This window comes from Portunus trituberculatus, chromosome 32, assembly GCF_017591435.1.
Source record: "Portunus trituberculatus isolate SZX2019 chromosome 32, ASM1759143v1, whole genome shotgun sequence".
Classification (NCBI taxonomy): domain Eukaryota; kingdom Metazoa; phylum Arthropoda; class Malacostraca; order Decapoda; family Portunidae; genus Portunus; species Portunus trituberculatus.
The window spans coordinates 665,788-689,444 of NC_059286.1; the positions used below are offsets into that span (position 1 = coordinate 665,788).

A 23,657-nucleotide genomic window follows, 5' to 3' on the forward strand; every position below is an offset into this window, starting at 1 on the left:
CATTTGGTTGAGTTAATGAAAAAGATGTTTCCTGACTGTGAAACTGCCAAGAAAATGACTATGAAAAAAAACAAAAGCCTCATATGTCATGCAGTATGGATTAGTGTGGGAAGAACGGGAAGAAGTTACGGAGATCTAGTTGTTTTTTGGTCAATCTAGTCTTTTTCGGAGGGACAATCTTGTGTTTTCTGAAATTCTAGAGTGGCAACACTGCCTACCTTGGCTCCCCACACCTCTCACTCAACACCTTTCGGATCATCAACATCATCAGATTCTGTAGTTGTTTGCCCCACTTCTTTTCCCTTACAAGCTGCTTTAAAATAGTTTATAATGTCTCCTTGTTTGCAGCTCTTTCTTCTTTGCAACAAAAACTCATTCTCAATACAGTGAAGGGTCATAACATCTCGGGTTGACATGTATGTGCACTGGTCAGCAAACCTGACAAAGCCAGCTATGTGTTTTGCAGATGATTATCATCATCATCATCATCACTATTATCACTAATTTTCTCTAAATGATCTACTACAGCGTTGATAAGTTCCTCGTCTGTGAGAGTGAATGTTACGGCCTGATTTTCATCCACATCAACCCATTCCTGTAACGCTTCATCTGTCACTTTAAGTTGCACATTTCCCCCCATTTCCCTCAGCTCGCTCACCACCGAATTTTTCATGCCACCTGCAAACCCTTCAAACTCCTCATCATCCTCATCATCAAACATAATGAAAGGGTACAATTTGCACCAACATCGCATCAATGTTTGCCTTTTAATGTCTAGCCAAGCAAGTGAAGCCATGAATATCGCATCCTTAACATTAAACTGTTTTTGGAACTCGGGGATTATGCCGTCCTCATAATTAACAAGTTTGCGAAGGAAACTCTTAGGCCCCTTTCACACGAGCGGATTTCTCCGGTTCGGAACTTTCCGCACCAGCATCCGGCTTGCACCACAACACCCATGGTCACGTGCGGATTCTTCCGCAGGCTATGTCCCTCTTGTCAATCAAATTTCTCCCGCTGCTGTTTTGCTGGCAGGGCGGCAGGATGCGGCTCCCGCAACGGAAAAACTACTGCACCTAACCCGTGTGAATGCTCCCATAAGAGTCAATGTAAAGCTAAACTGTGCAGAAAGTTCCGGACGGGAGAAATCTGCTCATGTGAAAGGGGCCTTACGATAGTTCATCTTAAAATTTTGAATGACTCCCTGATCAATGGATTGAATAACTTTTAACACTTGTGACATTAGGGGGCAAATATACAGCAAAAATATTTCCCACAACAAGTTCCTCTGCTGGTGGATGAGCTCTACAATGATCTAATAATAAAGCTACCTTACTGTCCTCTGGGAGACCATAACCAGGTTATGCTCCTCAACTATATTTACAAACCTATAAGAAATAAAAACAACGTGGATTAGATAAAAAAATTAGGTTAGAAGAAATTAGGTTACGGTAGCATAGCCTAGAAGCAGTAAACAAAATTTAACCATGGTAGCATAGGCTAGGCTTATTAAACATACAGTAAATGAACATAAATTTAATAAGTATTAGAGAAAGAAATTAGGTTAGAAGAAATTAGGTTAAGGTAACATAGTCTAGGCTTAGTAAAACAAATTTAACCATGGTAGCATATGCAAGGCTTAGTAAACATAGAGACAACATAAATATAACATGGTTTAGAGAACGAAATTAGGTTACGGTAGCATAGCCTTATTAAACAAAATTTAACCATCGTAGCATAGGCTAAGCTTATTAAACATACAGTGAATGAACAAATTTAATGTGGATTAGAGAAAGAAATTAGGTTAGGATAAGAGTAGGGGACTTAGTCTATTAAAACATGGCTAGCATATGCTAGGGTTATTAAACAAATTAACAAATTTATTCTTTCCTGTCGACAAACTCTTCATATACCTCAGGAAGATCTTGGGAGTACTGATAAGTGTAGGTGTAGTCGAGGCTTGTATTAACGTTGTTATGTCACCGCTGCAACCCGCCTGGAACCCTCACTGTGTCAGTGTTGATATTCACTCACTGCATCAGCCCAAGAGGGACTGGCTCCCTCATGTGCTGCAAGACATGTTCATGACTAAATTGTCCAAGTACCCACACGTTCAGGCTATTCATGTTTATTGTGATGGGTCAGTCAATGGCAGCAGATCTGGATGTGGGCTGTTCATCCGTGACTACATCTCTGGCAGTCTCTACACTGACACTGAGGTTTCCAGGCAGCTCCCTGCACCCATGTCTTCCACTAGAGCAGAACTGTATGCTGTTCTGGAGGCGTTCCACATTGTGGCGCCTCTCCATAAGAATGTATATTTCTTTATTGACAGTCAGGCTGCATTGTACACCCTTCAATCCACCTCCCCCATAGACTGTGACCTAGTTAATAAGTGTCTTGATCTCATCCACGCCCTTGAAGGTGCTGGTGCCACGGTCCATTTCATCTGGATACCCTCTCATGTGGGTATCCTGCTAAATGAAAAAGCAGACCACCTTGCTCAGTGTGCCCTACAAGATGACACAGTGAACCCTGGCACTGAATACACTCTAGGTTATGTTAAGAGTAGCATTAAGGACTTTGTACAAAGTAGCATTAGTGATCAGTTGGAGCTTTGTTGCCATAGGGGCAGTAGCACTAGTCTTCACTATGTACGTGTCTCCCAGAGCTGTGCTTACTCCTACGGGAGACATACTGCATCACATGACAGGGTGGCAATGAGGCTCAGATTAGGCTACAAATACTTTTGGGAAGTCAGTGCTTCTCCTGGTGTGTGCTGTGTGCTGCACCAAGGGGACACACTCTGCGTCACTATATCATGGAATGTCCTCTCATTGCTAAATTTAGGCCACAAGGTCAGCATGACTTGTACAGCCTCATTGACCATCTCCTAGACTCTGCCACCCTCAAGGAAATACTCAGGGAATATCCTCAGTTTGCTCCCAGACTGTAGGATGTCTTAGGCAATAAGGTGTGCAATATGTGTATTTATTTATTGAAATACTTGTATTCTTGCTGTGTATACTGTCCAGAGTTATTTTTGTCATACTTTAACCTTAATTCCTTGCCCAGGGGGTGGGTGGCAAGGCCCATCCTCCTCCTTTGTTGTAATTATTTATTAATTCAACAATAAATGTATCAATCAATCAATCAATTAAATTGGCACTCTTCTTGAATTTCATGACAAATTTCTTTTATGAAGTTGAAAATAATTTCTGGGTCACATGGCTTTCAATATCATCAATATCATTACTGCCTATCCACAAAATTGTTAAATCATGTTCCCATTTCAAGATATCTTTCACCTGTGAATCCTCAAAAAAATTACAAGCTTTGGCTCCTGGCGCACAAAGTATTTTTATCTTCACATCTGGGAAACTAAACTGCTGAGGAATTTGGCTTTGTCCTACTAAGGCAACTTTCCACATTATTTGTGAGTGATATATTTTCCAGGTGAACTGCTGCGACTGTAAATCCCACTGATAAGCCACCGGTGTAATGCGGGGGGAGGGGGGGGAAGAAATGTTTCGGGTGGAAACATTATTATTCTTTTAGAAATGCTGAGCTTTATTTTTGACAAACCATAGCGGTAGCTGAACTTAAGGCACTGGTTATAATTTAAATGGTTAACCCAAGAATACAAATTCACAATACTTTTCAATAAATTTAATTAAAAAAAATGAATAAATTGATTGAATAACATCGAGAACTTTCTCCCCACAATCACATTTGTTTTGACTTACAGCCCAGTCCACCAAAAGAGGACATACCACTCACCACAAAGTAAACACTAGAAAAACAATTACATAGTACGATTCACTATTTTACACAAAATTAATGTACTTTTAACTTTTCACCTGTGACGTTCTTGCACCACACATGCCTTTCACCTTATTGTTCCTTATTTTCCCAAGAAATTTCACTTAATCTGATCTATAGGTCTAAATACACTGATTTATGGGAGCATTGTACCAAGTGATGACATTTCCCCCCTCCCATCCTCTTTCAACACTACCGCCAACACAGTAACCCTACACTTTTCCTATTTTCACTAAAAACATAGCCTATCAAAACACACACAGAATATTGAGAATAGAGAGAGGTTAGTCGCTGTTATCTGCTCAGATGAAGATAGAGATGGTACTGTACAATTTAATAATATATGTGTATAAGCATTATGTTTTATATAAAGTTACGTTACTTTTTACAGGAGCAGCGCAAGCAATTGACCTGTTTGGGTGCAGGGTGAAGATGAAGATAGTACAATGAGAAAAACCTCTCGCACTCGAAACATTCTTGGGCATGGTTGTAAACTCCCTCCCAAAAATTACTGGCAATTGTGACAATATGACTGGCCCGGGTGTAATTAAAAGTGATTTGGCTAACATTATTATTGATATTACATTGATGGAAGACATTTTTACGAACAGCTCAGTTCTCCCTCTGCCGATTGGAGTGAAAAATTCTTGTGTTAAACTTCTAATTACGCAGCGATTGAATTCAGTATTTTTAATTCACAATTTGATTACCTCCTCTCTCTCTCTCTCTCTCTCTCTGGCAGACAGTCAAGCTACCGTCTGTCTGATTGTACATATGTCTGTGATATGATACTCACGTGTGTCGTAGTTACATTTATATTATAAGATTGATTAATAACTTAATATTAGTGTCCCTGGCACTACATATACATCTAATGTCAGGACAGTTTTTTTATGAGGTGGCCAGTTTTCTTACATAAAAGTGCAGAATATACTAGACTTGGAATCAGTATCTACATGTCTACTATCTTCCTGATTACTTGCAACTGGCTTAACAATAGGCTGAGTTTTCTCCTCTCCCGAGAATGCAGGGCAATGTACTAGGGAAAACACATCTGCTATTTGTGCAGCTTTAAGTAGGGCTGTCTCATCCTTGGCTGTGATGTGCAACATGATTGAGTATGGGATCTTTATGTTTGAATTCCTCCAGTGCTATGAGGCTTACCAGATCATTGAAAGTGGTAACTGATGCAGACTTGAGCCATTTTTCAAGGCTCTGAGTATCTCTGAGGTGAACTCTATGTAGTTTGAGTGGCAGTTTTATTTAGGTATCTTTCTGTGGTTACTGCATAGGCTGTGAGTATGGCATTCTTTATGACCTCATAGCCAGTGTTATCATGTACTCTATCTAACATGCTTAGGGCCTTCCCATTGAATTTTGGCTTGATGAGCCATGTCCAATCCTGTTTAGGTAACTGAAAATAGGTGCAGAGGATTCAAACTCTCTAAAGAATGCTTTAGGATCGTAATCTGAGCTCTGAGGTAAAAGAGGCAAAAACTTAGTTACTGTACTTGTATCTTATTGGGTGTTTGAGGCATGATCCTGGTTCTGAAGTTGAAGTTGAAGCATTTGTAGTTGATATTCATGGTCTTTTTCCTCTCTTTCATGTTTGCGCACTCACATTCTAGTTCGTTTTTCTCTTGTTCATATTGTAATTTCATTTGTAATGCCTGCATTTTAACTTTTTCAATTTCCAAGAGAAGTATGGGGGTCGAAAGGACCTTTTGATCGCTCTTGTTTTGGACTGAGGTCTAGTTCCCTTTTCCTCTCCGAGATGAGTTAGAATACAGTCATTAATGCTTAAAGCAATATTTGATAGTAGTACCCTAAGAGAAGACAATAGTAAACTTTAATAAAATGAATCCTAACACAAAACATGAACATCAGAAGATAGCACAAAATACGAAAAAATACATAGCACAGTAATACAAAAATACACAGAATAAATACTCGAAATTCATCACCAGAAGCTGAGTGAGAGTATTGCTGGTCAAAAGAGTGTCACACAGTATGTTTACAGACAAAGGAATAAATCCTCATTCCTCGGGAAGGAAGAGACACTTCAGCTACCTGGGAGACAACTAACTTAGATGGCGCGGCGAGGTATGTACGTCACCTTGCAATGGCCCCAGGTTGCGTGAGTAGTAGGTTTAATGAAGCAAACCAGCAAGATCTTGAATCAGTGCCGGGTGTTTTCCTGAGCTGAGAGGATTAAGATGTAACAGGCTGTGGGAGTGTTCGGGACAACAAGCAACAGCCCAGTAATATGTAGGGGAGAGTGCAAGGCTTGTGATACTGTTCTCATGCTATACATGATACAGAGGTGGTCCAGAAAAGGTACATAAGACTTCCATCACCTGAACCTCATTAGCTTTGTATTTTTGGCCAGAATCATGCCAAGTCTGTTTTTCAACTTGCCAAACACTCTTTCATTAGTATAAAGTGTCAAAATCTTTTGAGATCCAACTCCCCTTGAGACTTCTGGAACCTAGGCAAAAACAGCAAAAATTTTATTTCTTCATCTTGCCCTTCTTTATTTCATCCTGATGGCACCATCACCATCTGATCTATTTCTAAAGCTGAATTCTTCTTTAAAATCTTTGCCAAAACTCTACTACCTTAGATGATTATAGGCTTGTTCCTCCCTCTCTTCCTGCTCTGACTACTCCATGTCACTTATTGATATAATTCACAATGATGTTTCCCATGCTGTGGCTGGCCTAAACTCTTGTAAGGCTTTTAGACCTGATGGGATCCCTCCAATTGTTCTAAGAAATTATGACTCCATGCTTGCAACTTGTCAAGTCTAACTCTTTAATTCTGTCTATTAATCTCTACCTTTCCTTCTTGCTGAAAGTTCGTCTACATTCAGCCTGTTCCTATAAAAAGTTTGACTCTTCTTAATTTCTCAAACTACTTTCTTATTGCTTTAATCTCTTTTTCTCATGCAACAGGGAAACTTGCCAAAATATAAAAAAAAGGTCCACTTTAACTGCAAGTTTCCTTAAAAGATTTGAAAAGAATTAGCCAGAAGACAGAGACAAATGTCTTGAAACCTCTTGCTTGCCTAAAGTTTTTTAATCTAACCTCACAAGAAGTTTCTCAAACATTTATTATTTCACAATCTTCTATCTGATCGCAAGCATGGTTCTGGTCAAAGCCACTCTATTGGTGATCTGGTCATCCTCCTTTAGAGGTATTGTTAAAACTTTTGCTGTTGCTTTAGACATACCGAAAGCTTTTGATAGAGTCTGGCACAGAGCTATGATCTCAAACTACCTTCCTATGACTTCTATCTTTCCCTCTGCAACTTCACCTTGTTTTCTTTTCGGCCAATCTATTGCTGTTGAAGCATATTGCCACTGTTCTAAATCTATCAACAGTGGTGTTTCTCAGGGTTTTATCCTGTCTTCTACTCTCTTCCTATTATTCATCAAACTTCTTGTGTTATCCATACCATCCTGCATTTTTCCACATTTTTTCATTGATGACCATCCTTTCAGAAAATAAAGAGGTCATGCATGGAAGCCATAGAACGCCTGACCTCTGGTCTCTGATGAAATTTATGTTTGGAATAAACCAAATTTAGTATTGTTCAATGCCTCAAAGCTCAATTTGTCCATCTATCAACTTGCACAACCTTCCAGACAACTATCTCTCTTCCTTTTGAATAACACTCTACATCACCCTCTTCTACACTGAACATCCTCTATCTGCCCTTTACTCTAATCTAAACTGTAAATTTTACATCTCGTCTCTAGCAAAAAAACAGCTTCTATGAAGTTAGACATTCTGAATCAGTTTTCCTCACCATCCCGAACACTAATTCTGTGCACAGGGACCTTATCTTATCCACCCCTGTATAAAGTATCATTAATTTATGGGGCGGTTCTACTCACGCTGGTTTATCAGATAGGGTGGAATCAAAAGCCTTTCATTTTATCAACTTCTCTCTTTTGACTGTCTATCTTCAGCCTCTTTCTCACTGCTGCAAAGTTGCATCTCTTGCTACCTTCTACAACTATTTTCATGCCAACTGCACAGAGCCGGTTTTGCTATGGGCATTGTGGGCGACTGCCCAGGGCACAATCTATTTGGGGGCGCACAAGTGCCCTCAATATAAAAAAAAAAGTCCACAGGAAAAAAAATCGCTGGTTTTCTAGACTAATACCGCTCATTTCCACATAGTTGGTGCAGTGGGTGCTGATGTGCCCCTATTATTGCATCAACTTGTTGCTGAGAGTTATACATAAAAAAAGGTGAGGGAGAAGGGGATTAACTTGCCACTGCAGAGAGAGAGAGTGTCACTCTTGTTCTTGTTCTCTTTTGTACTTTATAACATATGTATAGTAAAAACATAAATAATGCAATATAATTCATTGATATTATTAAAAAATAATATTGGGGGTGTACGGGGGAAGGGGAAGTGGGGCGGGGTTGGGGACGCCAATGGATTGTTCACCCAGGGTGCAAAACTAGCCAGGACTACCTCTGCAACTGCACTTCTCTTTTTGGTAACAGTATGCCTCCCCTTCTCCCTATAGCCTTGCTGCACACAACTTTCTTCTCAATCATAATACTAATGATATCAATTACATAATCATCTAACAACTCACAGAATCTACTGCTATCTAATGCTTACTTATCCCACTAACATCATACACTTACTAATCCCACAGATATTTTATACTTATTTGGTCAGAGAGAGAGAGAGAGAGAGAGAGAGAGAGAGAGAGAGAGAGAGAGAGAGAGAGAGAGAGAGAGAGAGAGAGAGAGAGAGAGAGAGAGAGAGAGAGAGAGAGAGAAGTCCCTAATTCCTCGTATAGCAAATTCCCACAAAATGAGCCATATGAAACTAACAGTAGATTAGGTTCCATGACCTTTGTCAAAGGCCAGTTTTCAAGTGAAAACGTGTGATTGCAACTGCGACAAACGTGTCATTATTTCTACCTTCTTTGTGAGTGTTATTGACACTAGCTTGCTTCGCCTTACAGATTGGAACTCACGGCCACTTGGGAGGCATAGTTAGCACTTTAAAGACACAATCTATGCACCACAGGGTCAGTCACACACACCACCACACCCGACAGTTAATACAAGAACATGTCAGCAGAAACACTATACAACATTCAAACACTGATTAGTAACATAAAGCATTGTACTCTACTCATACATAATGCATTGTAAATATGCTTCCAAGGAAAATTATTATTGAGCATGAGTATAATGTTACGAATGTGTGTGTATGTGCATATGTGTGTTTGCATGGGCTGGCATTGTGAGTGTTAGCGCGCGGCGCGCGTCAGCAGTCTGCAAGCGAGCGCGTGCAAGGCAAGACTGGGAGACGCACGTTCCTGGCACGCTCTGTTAATCTAGACGTGCTGCCTGCTGCTGTGGTTTGTTGTGCTCGCCCCTGGGGACGCCTGTGGAGTGCCTGAGTGCCCTGTGTGTGTGTGTGTGGAGGCTGCCCTGTGATGTACTGTGAACTGAGGACTCAGTAAAGGACATCAGTAAGCTGGTGTTTCTCTGTCCGGCGGTGCCCGCCACCCATCCCCCATTGTGTGCCTTGTGCTGATGTGCTCCTTTGTGCTCTGGACCCTGACAACGAAGCTGACGCAGCCAGTGAAAGCGGACAACAACGGGTGAGAAGGTAACAGTGGTGTCAAGAGTGAAGATTTAGTGTCCTGTGTTTTACTGTGCTTGTGGTTGCTTGTGACTGGTCAGCGTAATGGAGCATGCCGAGGCTAATGGTGGTGGTGGTGAGGCTGAGCCAGGTGAGAGGAAGCCCAACCAGCTCGAGCTGATAACATGGCATCTATGAGGGCAGAACAGACACGGTGGCAGGCGGAACACACACAGCAGTTGATGGAGGTGCTGCAGTCTAGCCTGGGTTCCTTGAGGGCGGAGGCGCAGGATTACACCGATCGTTCCTGCGAAAGTGTGCGAGGTGAACTGGAGCAGAACCTGCAGGCAGTGAAGGGTGACCTGCAGACCGTGAAGGGTGAGCTGGAGAATGACCTGCAGGCGCTGCGGGATGAGGTGAGAGACATAAGGATTGAGGCAGTTTGGCACCAACCGAATATGGCGGGGTGCCTGTGGCCCGACAAGGGATGTTTTGGGAGCCCTGGGAGTATCGCTTCTGCCCCTCCTGGTGCCGTGGGCGGGGACTGGGGCCTTGTTGGAGCAGTGGGCCCATGGAGGGCTCCTGGGGTCCTGCCAGCAGCCTCACGGCCTCTGGAAAAAGCGGGTTTGTTGGCATCAAGTTCCCCGCCATCTTCCCTCGCTTCCCTGTCTGGCATGGCGCGTGCACTGTCTTTGTCACCTCCACCCTCACCACCTCGCTCGCCTTTCCCCTGCTTCAAGTCTCGCAAGCCTGCCGAATACGACGGTAAGGTGGCCTGGGAGTCCTATGCTGCCCAGTTTGATTTGCTGGCGGCTGCACAGGGCTGGGACCAGGCTGAGAAGGCCTTGCAGCTGGCCACAGCTCTCAGGGGTTCAGCTATCGAGGTTTTTGGCCACCTCCCGCCAACGTACTGTGCCTCCTTCCCTGACATTGCTGAGGCACTGCGTCGTCGCTTCGGGCACCGCCACCAGGCTGAGGTGTATCGTGCCCAGCTGAAGAAGAGGACGAGGCAGAGGGGCGAGACGCTGTCCCAGCTGGCCCACGACGTAGAGGCACTGGTGAGAAGGGCGTACCCAACGGCCGGTGAGGAAATGGTCACTGTGTTGGCGCGTGATGCCTTCCTGGATGCCTTGGTGGACCACCAGCTGCAGATTTATGTGAGGCAGGCACACCCAGCTGACGTGCAAGTGGCTTTGGCTCGTGCAATGGAGTTTGAGGCCTTCATGCAGACCGCAAGCTCCCTGTCTACCTTCACCCGGCCCCGCAGTGAAGTGAGAGGACTCAAGGCTCAAGTGAAGAGGAGGCCAGCGTCACGTGTGGCAAGCCAGGGAGCGTTTGGCGGGTGGTGCTGGCGGTGCGGTGAGAAGGGGCACGTGAGGGCCCAGTGCCCGAGGGAACGAAGGGCGCGCTTTCTCGACCGTTCTGATCGTGTTGCCTTTCAGCCCTGCTGAGAGGACTGTGGCGGGGCTGGACACCGCTCCAGCGCTTGCCCCAGCCCAAAGGAGGTAGTGTCAGCAGGAAACGACTACAGGCTGAAGGCAGGGGCCACCTCTCAGCCGGCCAAAACTCCAGTGCCCTGGCATGTGTGAAGTGTCACTACACCGTTGGCAGCGCGCAGGTGAGAGGCGCCGTGGACGGGAGGCCGTGTTGCATGACTGTGGACAGCGACGCAGATCACATGCTGGTGCGGCCAGGGCTGATGGAAACTGAGTGGTTGCCAGACTCGCCTCAACAGGTGTGTGGAGTAACGGGGGACTGCATGTCGCTGCAGGGTCTGGTGAATGTTCGTGTGTGTGTAGGTGGTGTGGAGGAAGACATGCCGGTCTTCGTCGCTGACCTGGACGAGGAGTATTTACTGGGATACGACTACCTGATGAGGATGGACGCCTGTGTTGACTTCAGGCAGAAGAGAATGACAGTATGTGGCCATGACGTGCCTTTCCTTCGTGAAGTTAGGCATGCTGAGGTAGTTACCACGAAGCGACTAAGGCTGCCCCCACGCACTGAGGCCCGCTTTCAGTGCCGTTTAACACGTGTGATGAAGGAGGCTGAGGGTCTGGGGGAGCCTGTGAGTGACCTGCGGTTGGCTGACGGTGTGGCACTTGGAAGGAGCCTCGTAGGAGCAGGGGAGGAGTTAGTCACTGTGTTACTGGCTAACTTCTCTGACAAGGCTCGAAATATACTCGCCGGCACGCTGGTTGGGGCGTGTAAAGAGGTGCAGCGGACCGAGACGCGGTGGCAGGGAGAGCAGCCGCATGTGGCGGGCCAGCTGCTAGGCTTCCTGGAGGACCTGGCGCAGCAGAGCACCACCCACCTGATGGAAGTGCAGACGAAGTGGATGCATGACACCCTTAGTTGCCATGCTGATGTGTTCAGTCAGGGTGACTTGGATCTGGGCCGCACATTGCTTGTCAAGCACACCATCAACACCGGGACGAGTGCGCCCATCAAGTGCCTGCCTCGTCGTGTTGCATCGGCCCACCGTGAAGAGATGCAGCACACAGTCAATGACCTGGAGGCGAAGGGGGTGATAGAATGGTCAGACAGTCCGTGGTCGTTAGCTGTAGTCCTGGTGAAGAAGGACGGCTCACAGCGCTTCTGTGTGGACTACCGAGCGCTGAATGACGTGACTGTGAAGGATTCTTACCGCCTGTCGAGGATTGATGACACGCTGGACACTCTGGTGCCTGCAGGTGCCCCTGAGTGCGATGAGCGGTGGCGGGCGGCGCAGTGCATGGACCCTGATCTCGCACCCATTGTCCGCTGGCTGGAGGCTGGTGGCGAACGGCCTGCCTGGATAGAAGTGGCAGCGGAGAGCCCTGCTACTAAGTGCTTGGCTGACCAGTGGGAGGCGTTGCGAGTGGACAAGCGAGGAGTGTTGGCGAAGCGCTGGGAAGCGGCTGGGGGTTGTGGGGAGTGATGCATGTCTAGTGGTGGTGCCCCGTGCCTTATGTGCTGAGGTGTTGAAAGAGCTGCACGGGGGAGGGACGAGCGGTCATGTGGGTGAGCAGTGCACGTTACACCGTCTCCGCCAACGCTGCTACTGGGTGGGCATGCAAAGTGACGTGCGTGAGTGGTGCAGGGCGTGTGATGTGTAGTGCTAAGAAGGGGCCTTCCCACAGAAACCGTGCTCCATTGCAGTTGTACACAGTGGGAGTGCCCATGGAGCGAGTGGCTGTTGATATAGCCGGGCCGTTTCCCGTTATGCCCTATTGAAATCGTTATGTATGTGTGGCCATGGATTATTTTACAAAGTGGCCTGAAGTGTATGCGCTCCTGAACCATGAGGCAGAGACGGTGGCAGAAGTGTTAGTGAGTGAATTCTTTGCCTGTTTTGGTGTGCCAGCCGAGGAGCACAGCGACCAGGGCCGGGAATTCGAATCTCGTGTCTTCAGCAAGTGTTGCACTCTGCTGGGGATACACAAGACTCGGACCACGCTTCTCCACCCCCAGAGTGATGGGATGGTGGAAAGGTTCAACCGGACCCTTCTGCAGCAGCTAGCGAAGTAATGCGGGGCGGGGCAGGACGATTGGGACGTTAAGTTGCCTGCCATGCTGATGGCTTACCACTCCGCAGTGCACGAGGCGACCGAGCACACTCTCTCCTGCCTGATGTTCGGTTGGGAGCTCAGCCTGCCCGTGGACTTGGCCACCAGGCGCCCACCTGACGTGCATTTCCATACTGTGGACTCGGGCTTCGTCGCCGCCTTGCAGAAGCAGCTTGCGGAGGCCCATCGTGAGGTGCGCGGCAAGCTGAGGATGGTGAGTCGCGCTATGAAGGAGCTGTATGACCGCTGCATGTGAGATGCCAGGTATGCAGATGGGGGACAGGGTGTGGCTGCACAACTCCCGACGCAGGTGTGGCCTCTCGCCGAAGCTGCAGAGCCCCTGGGAGGGGCACAAGTGGGCGTTGGTAGTGCACGCAGACCACTTGTGGCGCTACCACGAGCCTGGTAGTTTCTCTTGGGATTCAGATGAGCGAGGAGGAAGTGCCAAAGAAGAAGATGTCCCGGAAACGAAGGAGGACGTCCCCAAGGAGGTTGAGGAGGCAGTGGGCAGTGATGCAGGTGACAGCCAGCTGGTGGTGGAGACTGCTGCTCGCCCTGTCGTGACTGTCACCACTGGCCTCCTGTGTATCTGAGAGATTTTGAACTGTCCTAAATGTTGTAGTTTATTTTGTATGCATTTTGCCTTTCTGTTTTATAGTGTGAGGAAGGTCGGGTCGACCTTTTTGTAAGGGGGGGCAGTTGTTACGAATGTGTGTGTATGTGCATATGGGTGTTTGCACGGGCTGGCATTGTGAGTGTTAGTGTGCGGCACGAGTCAGCAGTCTGCAAGTGAGGGCGTGCAAGGCAAGACTGGGAGACACACGTTCCCAGCACGCTCTGTTAATCTAGACGTGCTGCCTGCTGCTGTGGTCTGTTGTGCCCGCCCCTGGGGATGCCTGTGGAGTGCCTGAGTGCCCTGTGTGTGTGTGTGTGTGGAGGCTGCCCTGTGATGTACTGTGAACTGAGGACTCAGTAAAGGACGTGAGTAAGCTGGTGTTTCTCTGTCCGGCGGTGCCCGCCACCCACCCCCCATTGTGCCATTGTGTGCCTCGTGCTGATGTGCTCCTGCGTGTTCTGGACCCTGACAACGAAGCTGATGCAGCCAGTGAAAGCAGACAACTACAGGTGAGAAGGTAACAATAATAATGAGTTGTAAGGCCATAAGAGTAGGTCTGAGAGGCATTGAGTCCAGTTTAAAAGAAGACTGGTAGGAGAATGCATATCAAATACGGGACAGAGGAGGGATGCATGTTTCTCTTCCAGTATTCATAAATTCATCTGTGCATCTGAATCAATGTACTGCATCACCATATGTTACAGCCCACCCGTAACATACTCCACTACCCTCACCTCCTCCACTTGCTACCTTGTTCGCCACCTCTCCACCTCCTCTTCCACATCACTGTCTCATGAACCTTCCACGTCACCGTTTCATGAACCTTCCACGTCACCGTCTCATGAAACCCCGCTACTGTCCCAAAGTTGGATTCACACGGTCCCATTCGACTCAAGCGGAAGTGTTAAGCGAGCTCCCTGATTTCTGGAAGTCAGTCGAGGTCAAGGCCTCACGCAGTGAACACAACGCCTCTTGGATTACCGTGGGATCCACATCACCCAGCACTTCACCACTGCGACACCTCATAAGTATCACTTCCCCTCGTCCCGTTTTTTTCCACATTGCCTCCATATAGGATTAGTATTATTGTTAGGTATTAAATTGGGTTCTTTATTGTTGTATTTATTTCTGTATATATATATATATATATATATATATATATATATATATATATATATATATATATATATATATATATATATATATATATATGTCAGTTTCATGTGTTTCATGTTATATCTTTGTGTATGTTAGTTTCATTGTTATTGGGTTATTAAATAGCTTCTTAAGTACCCCCTTTGCATATCCTCACCAGTTGAACCTGCAGTGTTTTTTTTTTTTTATTGTTATTGTTCGCCAGCTCCCCGATGCCAATCTTACCCATTTAACCGGTGAACGTAACACCATATAACCTGGATACTTGGATATGTTAGTGGGAGGGTGCAGGAAGATATATTGAATTTCATAATTTTACTTACCTCAGACTGAAGCTCATATCATCAGATTTTTGCACTTATATAAAAATTTACAACCCTCATATCATTGGTTTCTTGTATAATGGATGTTCATATAGTGGGATCTCCATGTGCATATTTATACCAGCTTTTTATACTGATACCAGGCACTTCAAGGGATGATGAAATAATAAAATGTGCAAAATATAATTTATTTGTACAATTTCATAGAAAATAATATTCTAATATTGGGCCCACTTTTGATTATGGCTGAGAACTTAATTCCTACTTCTAGACAAGAATGGAGTGCAATACTGAATATTTTCTCAAGCACAATTTAAATCATATTCAGAATTTTGCTGCAAAGTGGATCTAAAAATCATGATTCTATTCGGCAATTGATAATCAGGAAACATCAGTTTTTTAGTATTACTGTCAGGATGATTTTTTAAATTAATCACGTTGGTGTGTCATTATTTTGTGGAGGCACTATTTATGTTCTGATGGTGTTGTACTACAAAATCATATGAATGATCGTGCTTGAAACAGCTGACAGGTATTTCTTCTCATTTTATAATTTATTTACTACTGTATAGTTCCAATCTGGATTCAGCAAAAAAAAAAAAAAAAAAATAAAATAAAATAAAAAAAAAAAATAAATAAAAAGTGGTGTAAAATACAAACATGGTGCATTGTTGATGTCAGAGAAAGTTGAAGTGCGAAAAAAAGTTAATTTACTTTTCATTTAGTGTTTAATTTTTCTCTTTTAAGCACTGTACTGGTATTCCATTTTGTTTAATATGCACAGCATATATAAGTTAAACCTCCCAAATCCAATAACTTCTGGACCTGAGACTTGACAGACCATAGAAAATTCTGGATTACAGATGGTCTTTAAAATATTGCAGAGTACCACCCCTGTAGTCTACAAACACAAGATCCGAAATTGTTTTTGTAATTAATTTATCAATAAGCATCAACAACAATGAGTAGGCTACATAATGTCTTTCTTTAATGAAATTAAGTATTATTATAAGTAACTCCCAGGAGTAGTATGATCAGTTTTCCTGAACTCAAGCAAGCCTTGACTTGAATGGCTTGCATGTGTTGGGCCAGTACAGTGTATATGTACATGTACATAAAAAATCCAAAATTTTCCAAAAACCAGCAGTCTCCAGGTCCTAAGGTTGATAACTGTACTATCCTAGATACATTTTAGGTCTGAAACTAAAGGCAGTGTCACACTAACACTTTTTCTGTTGTTGTTGATGATTTCTGTCGTTTTTTTTACTGTTCCGTTAACTGTTTCCATCATCTTGAGTCAGAGAAAACACACAGTTTTCCTCTAGCATCAATTTTTAGTCAAATTATGATCTATGGTTTCTAATCAATACTTTCATAATAAAATTTATTTTTTTGTTAATTGAATGATAAAGTTCCAACTCAATAGAATCTTAATAAGTTGATGTATATATATAGTATTTGTGTATACATTTTTTTTTGTAGTAGCCTAGGCTCAGTTGCTTGCTTACATTTCTCTGGAACTGCGTTGCTCCAAGGCAGAACTTCCAAGTAGCAATTGACAAAGATGAGCTGCTCTGTTGTTTATCATTGGACAAAGTTGTCTGAAGAGTTTCTTATAGAGAGCATTAGAGGCCAAAAATAGCAACGACTTGCTGGGGGTGAAGGGGCAGCCATGTTTGTTTACAGTCAACCAACGTGACAGAAGTGGAAGTGAGCTTGTGTGACGACAAGTGTCAACATAAGTTTACAATCTTCAGAAAGTTGACAGAAAAAGTTAATGGAAAAGTGCTAGTATGACACTGCCTTAAGAGACTGACAAATTCATAGTTCTCCTCATTCTATCTACTCTCCTTACCTTCTTAATATTTAAGGTTTTCTCAATCCCCCATTCCATCATTCTTGTATAATGTCCGTGTTGCTCTTTCTCCCTAATTCTTATATCAAGTACATTTCCTTTATTACTTGATGGAGAGAAGTTCTTGGTCACGCTGCCACAGCCGGCGACATAGAAAATTAAGTGTTGGAGCAATATGGGCCATTTCTTGAGTAGGATCGTGGGTAGTACCACCAAGCCTCACTACTGGCACCCCTCGGGACTTCTCAAATGCCTCCACCTCTGCCTCTGTGACCTCACGCTTTGAAAATTGATCCCATCTGTAGTAGGGTCAAGAGGTAACAGTAAACTAAGTGTGTACAGAGCAATCTGATTTAAATATGTCTATATGAGAAATATTAATGCCAAAGTATTTTCCTTTATATGCTTCCCGATTAGATGAATAAGTAACATGAAGATTTCCCAAGTGTGCACTGAAGAATAATTTGACAATCATGAGTCTGATATATCTTAAGCTGATTTAAGAGTGAATGAGTTGTTGAAACTTGATATCTAATGTCTTTCTGTCTCATGTCTGTATGAATGAGTAAAATGGATTTCTTTAAATGGTTAACAACACTGAACATTCTCTTCATAGTGTGTTACCAGCTCAATTGCTGCCTGTTCGCCATCATAGTTTGCTATTCAATGTGCGTGATTTTCAGTTTTTTTTTTTTTTTCTCAACCAACCAATTTTTCCGTACTTTTAAACCTAATCTGACTAAAGTATGGAATGTACTTCCAGACTAGGTTGTTTCTGAAGTTGCTATTGATAAATTTAAAGCATAAGTTAACACTTTCCTGTTAGCTTCTTAAGTATTTGTCTTATTTCTTAGTTTTACCTTTTTTTCTCTTTTTTAATTCCTTTTTATTTTTCATATCCATATTTGCAAATTGGGGTACCCTGCTTGGGTCTACATCATTTCTTTGATTTTTCACTGATGCCTTTTCATGGATTCTCATAATAATAACAATAACAATAATAATAATAATAATAATAATAATAATAATAATAATAATAATAATAATTCCTATTGTCTTCACGACCTTAGCAGTTAAAATAAATGAATTAATAGAAATATTTCTTGGCATACCCCAATGATTTCTAAATAAAAAAAAAAATGGTTTGGTAATTTTTGTTATATAAGCATTTATACCAGTAAGAATAATTTTGTTCTTAAGTATAAGAATGAGGCAAGAGATTAGTCAGTACCTAGTGAGAACCACTGCCACTGCTGTCCTGTCTGCTGGTTGTGTGGCTTCTGCTACTGCCCTAGGCATGTCCAACCATCCTTCACGGTCACTAGCGGAACAACATACCAATACAGCATCAACGCCATCACGGCATGCCTGCAATACAACTATCATTATTTTCAAAGGAAAGCAGAAGTAACATTAAGGGGAATATAATAACTCACTCATCTGCTATCTCATCATGAGAACTGAAGTAATCACCTCTATGGCCCCAATAAATAGTACCAAAGAAACCCTGAAGCATCTAAGAATTATACATACTGGTAAAATGTGGCTATACTGGCGAGTGCTGGCTTCTCCTGCATCCCAAAGCTCTAGACGGAAAAGGATGAGTCTGCTACCAATTTTCATGGGCCAAAAGACATGGCTGCACTGTATGCCAATTGTCTCCACATGCTTACTTGGCACCTATACATAAAGAAGGAAAATCTGAATTTCTGTTTTCTATGATATTTTCCAAAACATTGAATATACTACACATTTTTAAACCAAACTACTTTAATAACAAAAAAAAAAAAACATCTAGAGCTAAAAAATTAAGATGAAACTTACTTCTTGTCCTGATAGACAGTTCATAGTCCAGGTCTTGCCTGAGGCTGTCTTCCCACACAAGAAGATCTTGTAAGTGACATTGGGAACCGATGGTGGCAAGTTAGGTTTCTCTAAGACTCCTGGTGAATATATGAAATTCTTATGTTAAAGTTAATATCATCCTATCTACATTGAGAGTTAGAGCTGAAGCTGAACTGAGCTTAGGATGGGAGAGGATGCATGTGATTCCACTCCTGCATTTTCCAAGATACATCCCAGATTTACTAATATGTATACTACTTACTATGCGTTTTAGAGGATGTGAGGGATCGTTTTTGCATATATCTTCCAAACAGAAAGTTGAATCAAACGGATATTTGGCACAGGTATTTTTACAACCTCCCATTATTTTTGACACTATCATATATTGCCAAATGTGGTTGATTAAGGCATTTAGTCTTGTCATTTAAGGTTGAAGCTCCACATTAGCTAACTCAGCAGAGCAGTGGATCAAACAAGGGAAGCATGATGTAGCTGTGACGTCAGGTCACCTACTACCTCCACACTTCTGTCTGCCCCTACCTTCCTCCTATCCCACCTCCACCATTCCCACTCCCTCCCTTCTCTTTCTCAGAACAATACTAGCACTGCTGTCTGTTTTATGCATATAAAATTAAGGCACTTATTATATGGTAGTATTTTGTAATTTATGTGTTATAGTTGATAATAACAGATACCCAGAGAGTTTAGGTGAGAAGAGTATAATAGAGTAGTTAATGAGAACCACCATGATTGATAGTTGAGCAATTTTTTTTTACTTTTTATGGTGAAACCAGTTTCTTTGTGGTATATGGAACTCGGGCTCACAAGAGCAGTCATATTAGTCTATTTGGTCAAGATGCTGGCTACTGCTGAGCAAATATCCTTTTATGTCATTGTTCATTCAGGTGCAGAACTGCATTTGTTATACATCTTTATGATGAATATAACAAGTAGAAAGCTAACAATTGTTTCCGAATCAGTTTGAATAGGTAAGCAATTCATTATATAAATTTGACCTAAGAACACAATATGGGTATTTTATTACAGTTCCAGTGTTTATACTGATCCAATGTGTACTATGCCATAAAGTATAGTCGACTCTTTATTAATGTGAGGGTTACATTCCTGGAGATGTTGTGTTATTCAAACATTTTCCCCATAGAAATTTTCCCAGAATTTTCCCATAGAAAATAATGGTAATAGAAGGGGATTTACCTGGCCACTGGGAAAGTCTGCCTATTTTGGGGATTCTGTTACTCAAACCTTAAAAAATATTAATTTCTCACTAGGTCATGGAAAAAAGAATGCACATTCTCATTTTATTAGCTCTGATAGCATACAACATCCATGGACAGTCACTGAGGTCTTTTTTCCCCTAGCATAGCAATCTAACACTTCCTGTGAGAAGATTGAATGATGCTTGGATGCCATAGTATAGGACCCTAGGTGAAAATGCAGAGAAATGATCCACTCACTATGTAGTTAGCTCTAGACTGAGTGAGGAGTGAGGACTGAAGAAAAAAAAAAAAAAACTCTAAGGATGTTACAGTCTCATATATATATATATATATATATATATATATATATATATATATATATATATATATATATATATATATATATATACATTTATGTTCACATAACAACATTTTTATTAACTTTTTACAAGACTTACCACAAAGAAAAGGATTATTTTGTGATGTACATAGTGGAATCTTGCATGGAACACTGAAAACAAAGCAAAGGCATTATTTTGTCTGCCGCTGTGATCATCGGAAAGAAATGCCTTTTCATTGGGTCACGCTTATCGGCAGTGGCCGCTTCTCCTTTTTCTTCTTTTAATCCCCTTTAGTTTGTGTGTTGCTTTTACCACAATATTTGTGTTTCTGCCACTCAATTTTCTGCTATAATGAAAATCATATCTTTGCATTCATATACGATTATGCCATGAGGATCACCTTGAATCCACGGCACTGAGTGATAGTGAACAACTATTGAAATTCTGCTTCCCTCAGTATGAACTACTCTCTTTTGAACTTCATCTGGCAGAGGAGGACTTATGAGGCATGCAGTTCTCACTTATACCCAGATTTGCTTATTTACTGATTATAAGTACGTACATCAGAGCAAACTATTGTTACATAACTGGATGTATTTTCAACATTGCCAATACCAACCCTTTCTAACCCACCCCAACTCAACCTAACCATTTCTCAGCAATGTAAAGCTATCTTTTATTGCTATTTTCATGCTAACTGATCTTTTGATCTTGCTAACTGTATGCCTCCTCTCTTCCTGCAGCCTCACTGCAAAAGGCTATCTTTTTTCTCTCACTCTTATTCTGTCCAACTCTTTAATGCAAGAATTAACCAGTCTAATCTAAACATCTCATTTTTCTTGGCACTCCAACTGCTAAATCTGTACAAGGGCCTTATCTGTATGGAGTACTCTTCGCATGTTTGGGGCGTTTCACTCACACAATTTTGTTAGATAGGGTGGAATCAAAAGCTTTTCATTTCATCAACTCATTTCTTGCTATTTCTTATCATTATTTTCATGCTAACTACAGTAATACCTCGACTTATGAATGCATCTAGTTACAAATTTTCCAAGTTATGAGCTGAGATTCGGTTGATTTCTTGACTCTATGTACGAATAAAAATGCAAGTTACGTATACTCATAGTGATGCTGGCAGCACAAACTTCATTGTTCGTACAGCACCACACAATCCTTTGCGCACTTCATTTGTTCAGTTCTTGGTGCCTCTCGTGTAAACATCACTCTCTCTTTTCTCTCGTGCTGTGCTTCTTTATTTGTGTTATTTTGTGCTTTATTTTGCTTTAATAATTAGTAATTATGGCTTCTAAGAAATCAAGTGTTAGTGCAAGTGATGATAAGAAGAAATGTAGTGTAATTAGTATCGAAACAAAGCTTGAAATCATTGAAAAACATGAGTGATGTACGTGTGATTGATTTGTCTCGGCAATATGGCAAACCCTTTTCAACAATTTGTACAATTCTCAAACAGAAAGGTGTGTTAAAGTTAGTGAAACCTTCAAAAGGTGTAACTATTTTCTCCAAGAAAAGAATGAGTATTCATGATGAGTTGGAAAGGCTTCTGTTATTGTGGATAAAAGAAAAAGAAGTAGCAGATAACATGATTACTGAAACAATAGTTTGTGAGAAAGTCAGCGCCATTTTTATTGACTTGCACAGAGAGCAAACTGAGTAGGAGGGTGAGAGCTCGACTGAGCAAGCTAATGCATTCCAGGCCTCTTGTGGATGGTTTGAGAAGTTTTGCAAGCGTTCTGGAATTCACTCTGTGGCACGGCATGGTGAGGCAGCTAGTGCTGATAATAAGGCAGCAGAAGAATTTGTGAAGTTTGCACAGCTTGTTCTTGATGAAGGATACATCCCACAGCAAGTTTTCAACTGCGATTAAACCAGCCTCTTTTGGAAGAAGATGCCACGGTGGATTTACATCACCGCAGAAGAAAAAAAGCAGCCAGGACATAAGCCCATGAAGAACTGACTCATGCTCGTGTTATGTGCTAATGTCAGTGGTGATTGTAAAGTTAAACCCTTGTTGGTTTACCACTTGGAAAATCCTCGTGCATTTAACCCCTTCAATACGGTGACGCCTATGTAGGCATCATGAAGCCCCAGTAGCATATACGGTGACGCCTACGTAGGCGTCATATTTCTTTCTGAGCACATTCACACACACACACTCTCCTGACCTCACTCGGGTCGGACGTGTGACCTTGTGCGCTCTCGGGCAGCCACGGCCAGCCTGTTGGCCTCCCCCCCCCTTTGTATAAGTTATTAATAGGTTAATTAGTGCTCGCCCTAGTGTTATAATACAAACAATTTTGGATATTATAAGTGAGTGCACGTCTGGACAAACAGTGAAATGAGTGCTGCAGTGCTAAGCTACGGACGCGATGCCCTTATGCGCCGTAGACGTGAGGCTGGGTACCCTCCATCAGAGGTCATTCAACGCCTCAAAAACTTACAGTTATTTCGGAATCGTGGATCCAAGGGAGGAAGGAGTGTGGTGCGTCCCATTAAAGTGATCACATCTACCGTAAGGAAGGGGCGGAAGGTTGAGGAGAGGGAATACAAACACTTCGAAGTTCCGCGCGTGTGGTATAGTCTTCCCTCTCTCCTCCTTTCCAACGTGACATCACTGGCGAACAAGATGGACGAGTTGATAGTGTCAGTGAGATCTAACTGTGCAGACATTGTGGCGATCACGGAGGCGTGGCAGATAACTCCTGAGGTGTGTATGATTCAAGATTTCCAGCTGTTCCACCACCTCAGGAATCAACGCAGGGGGGGAGGAGTGGCCCTGTTTTGCCGCTCTGACCTCAGCCCCTCACACCTACACGTCGACGTCCCCGCCGGATTGGAGGCCCTGTGGGTGAGGGTTACCCCCTGCCACCCCGCAACACAGCCTCCATCATTGTGTGTGTTGTCTACCACCCTCCACGGGCCGCCACTGCACGGTTGCTCACTGATCACATCATCGAGACTGCTGATGCTCTACGGGTGAGATTTCCTGCTGCCAAGCTGGTAATCTGTGGTGACTTCAACCGCTTGGATATCAGTGAAATCCTGCACCAGCTACACCTCACCCAGGTCGTGGACTTCCCCACCCACCACCAGTCCACCCTCGACCTTATCATGACAGACCTGAGCCAGCAGTACTCGCCTCCCAAGCCACTCCCCCCCATGGGACGCAGCACCCACCTCTCCATCCTGTGGACACCCACCCCACCACCTCGGTTCCCAGGTCAACTGTCACCAGATCCCACAGGCCCATGCCTGACTCCGCCATGAGGGAATTTGGGCAGTGGCTGACACATC

The 23,657-nt window shown here is 43.2% G+C and overlaps 1 protein-coding gene across 5 annotated transcripts in view; it reads right to left on the reverse strand.

Annotated features, from left to right (window-relative positions):
- Positions 1-23,657, reverse strand: part of LOC123511788 (ciliogenesis and planar polarity effector 2-like) — a 63,636-nt gene that overhangs the window by 4,026 nt on the left and 35,953 nt on the right. For 4 of the 5 annotated variants that reach the window (XM_045267786.1, XM_045267784.1, XM_045267785.1 and 1 more), the window contains 4 exons: positions 18,767-18,885; positions 18,476-18,622; positions 18,174-18,310; positions 16,943-17,241 (listed from right to left, as the gene is read on the reverse strand). In XM_045267786.1, the coding sequence (XP_045123721.1) occupies positions 17,046-17,241; positions 18,174-18,310; positions 18,476-18,622; positions 18,767-18,885 (599 nt within the window). In that variant the 3' untranslated portion in view covers positions 16,943-17,045. Of the gene's footprint in view, positions 1-15,259; positions 17,242-18,173; positions 18,311-18,475; positions 18,623-18,766; positions 18,886-23,657 lie in introns of those variants that run through there. The other variant, XM_045267783.1, reaches the window with a different exon arrangement.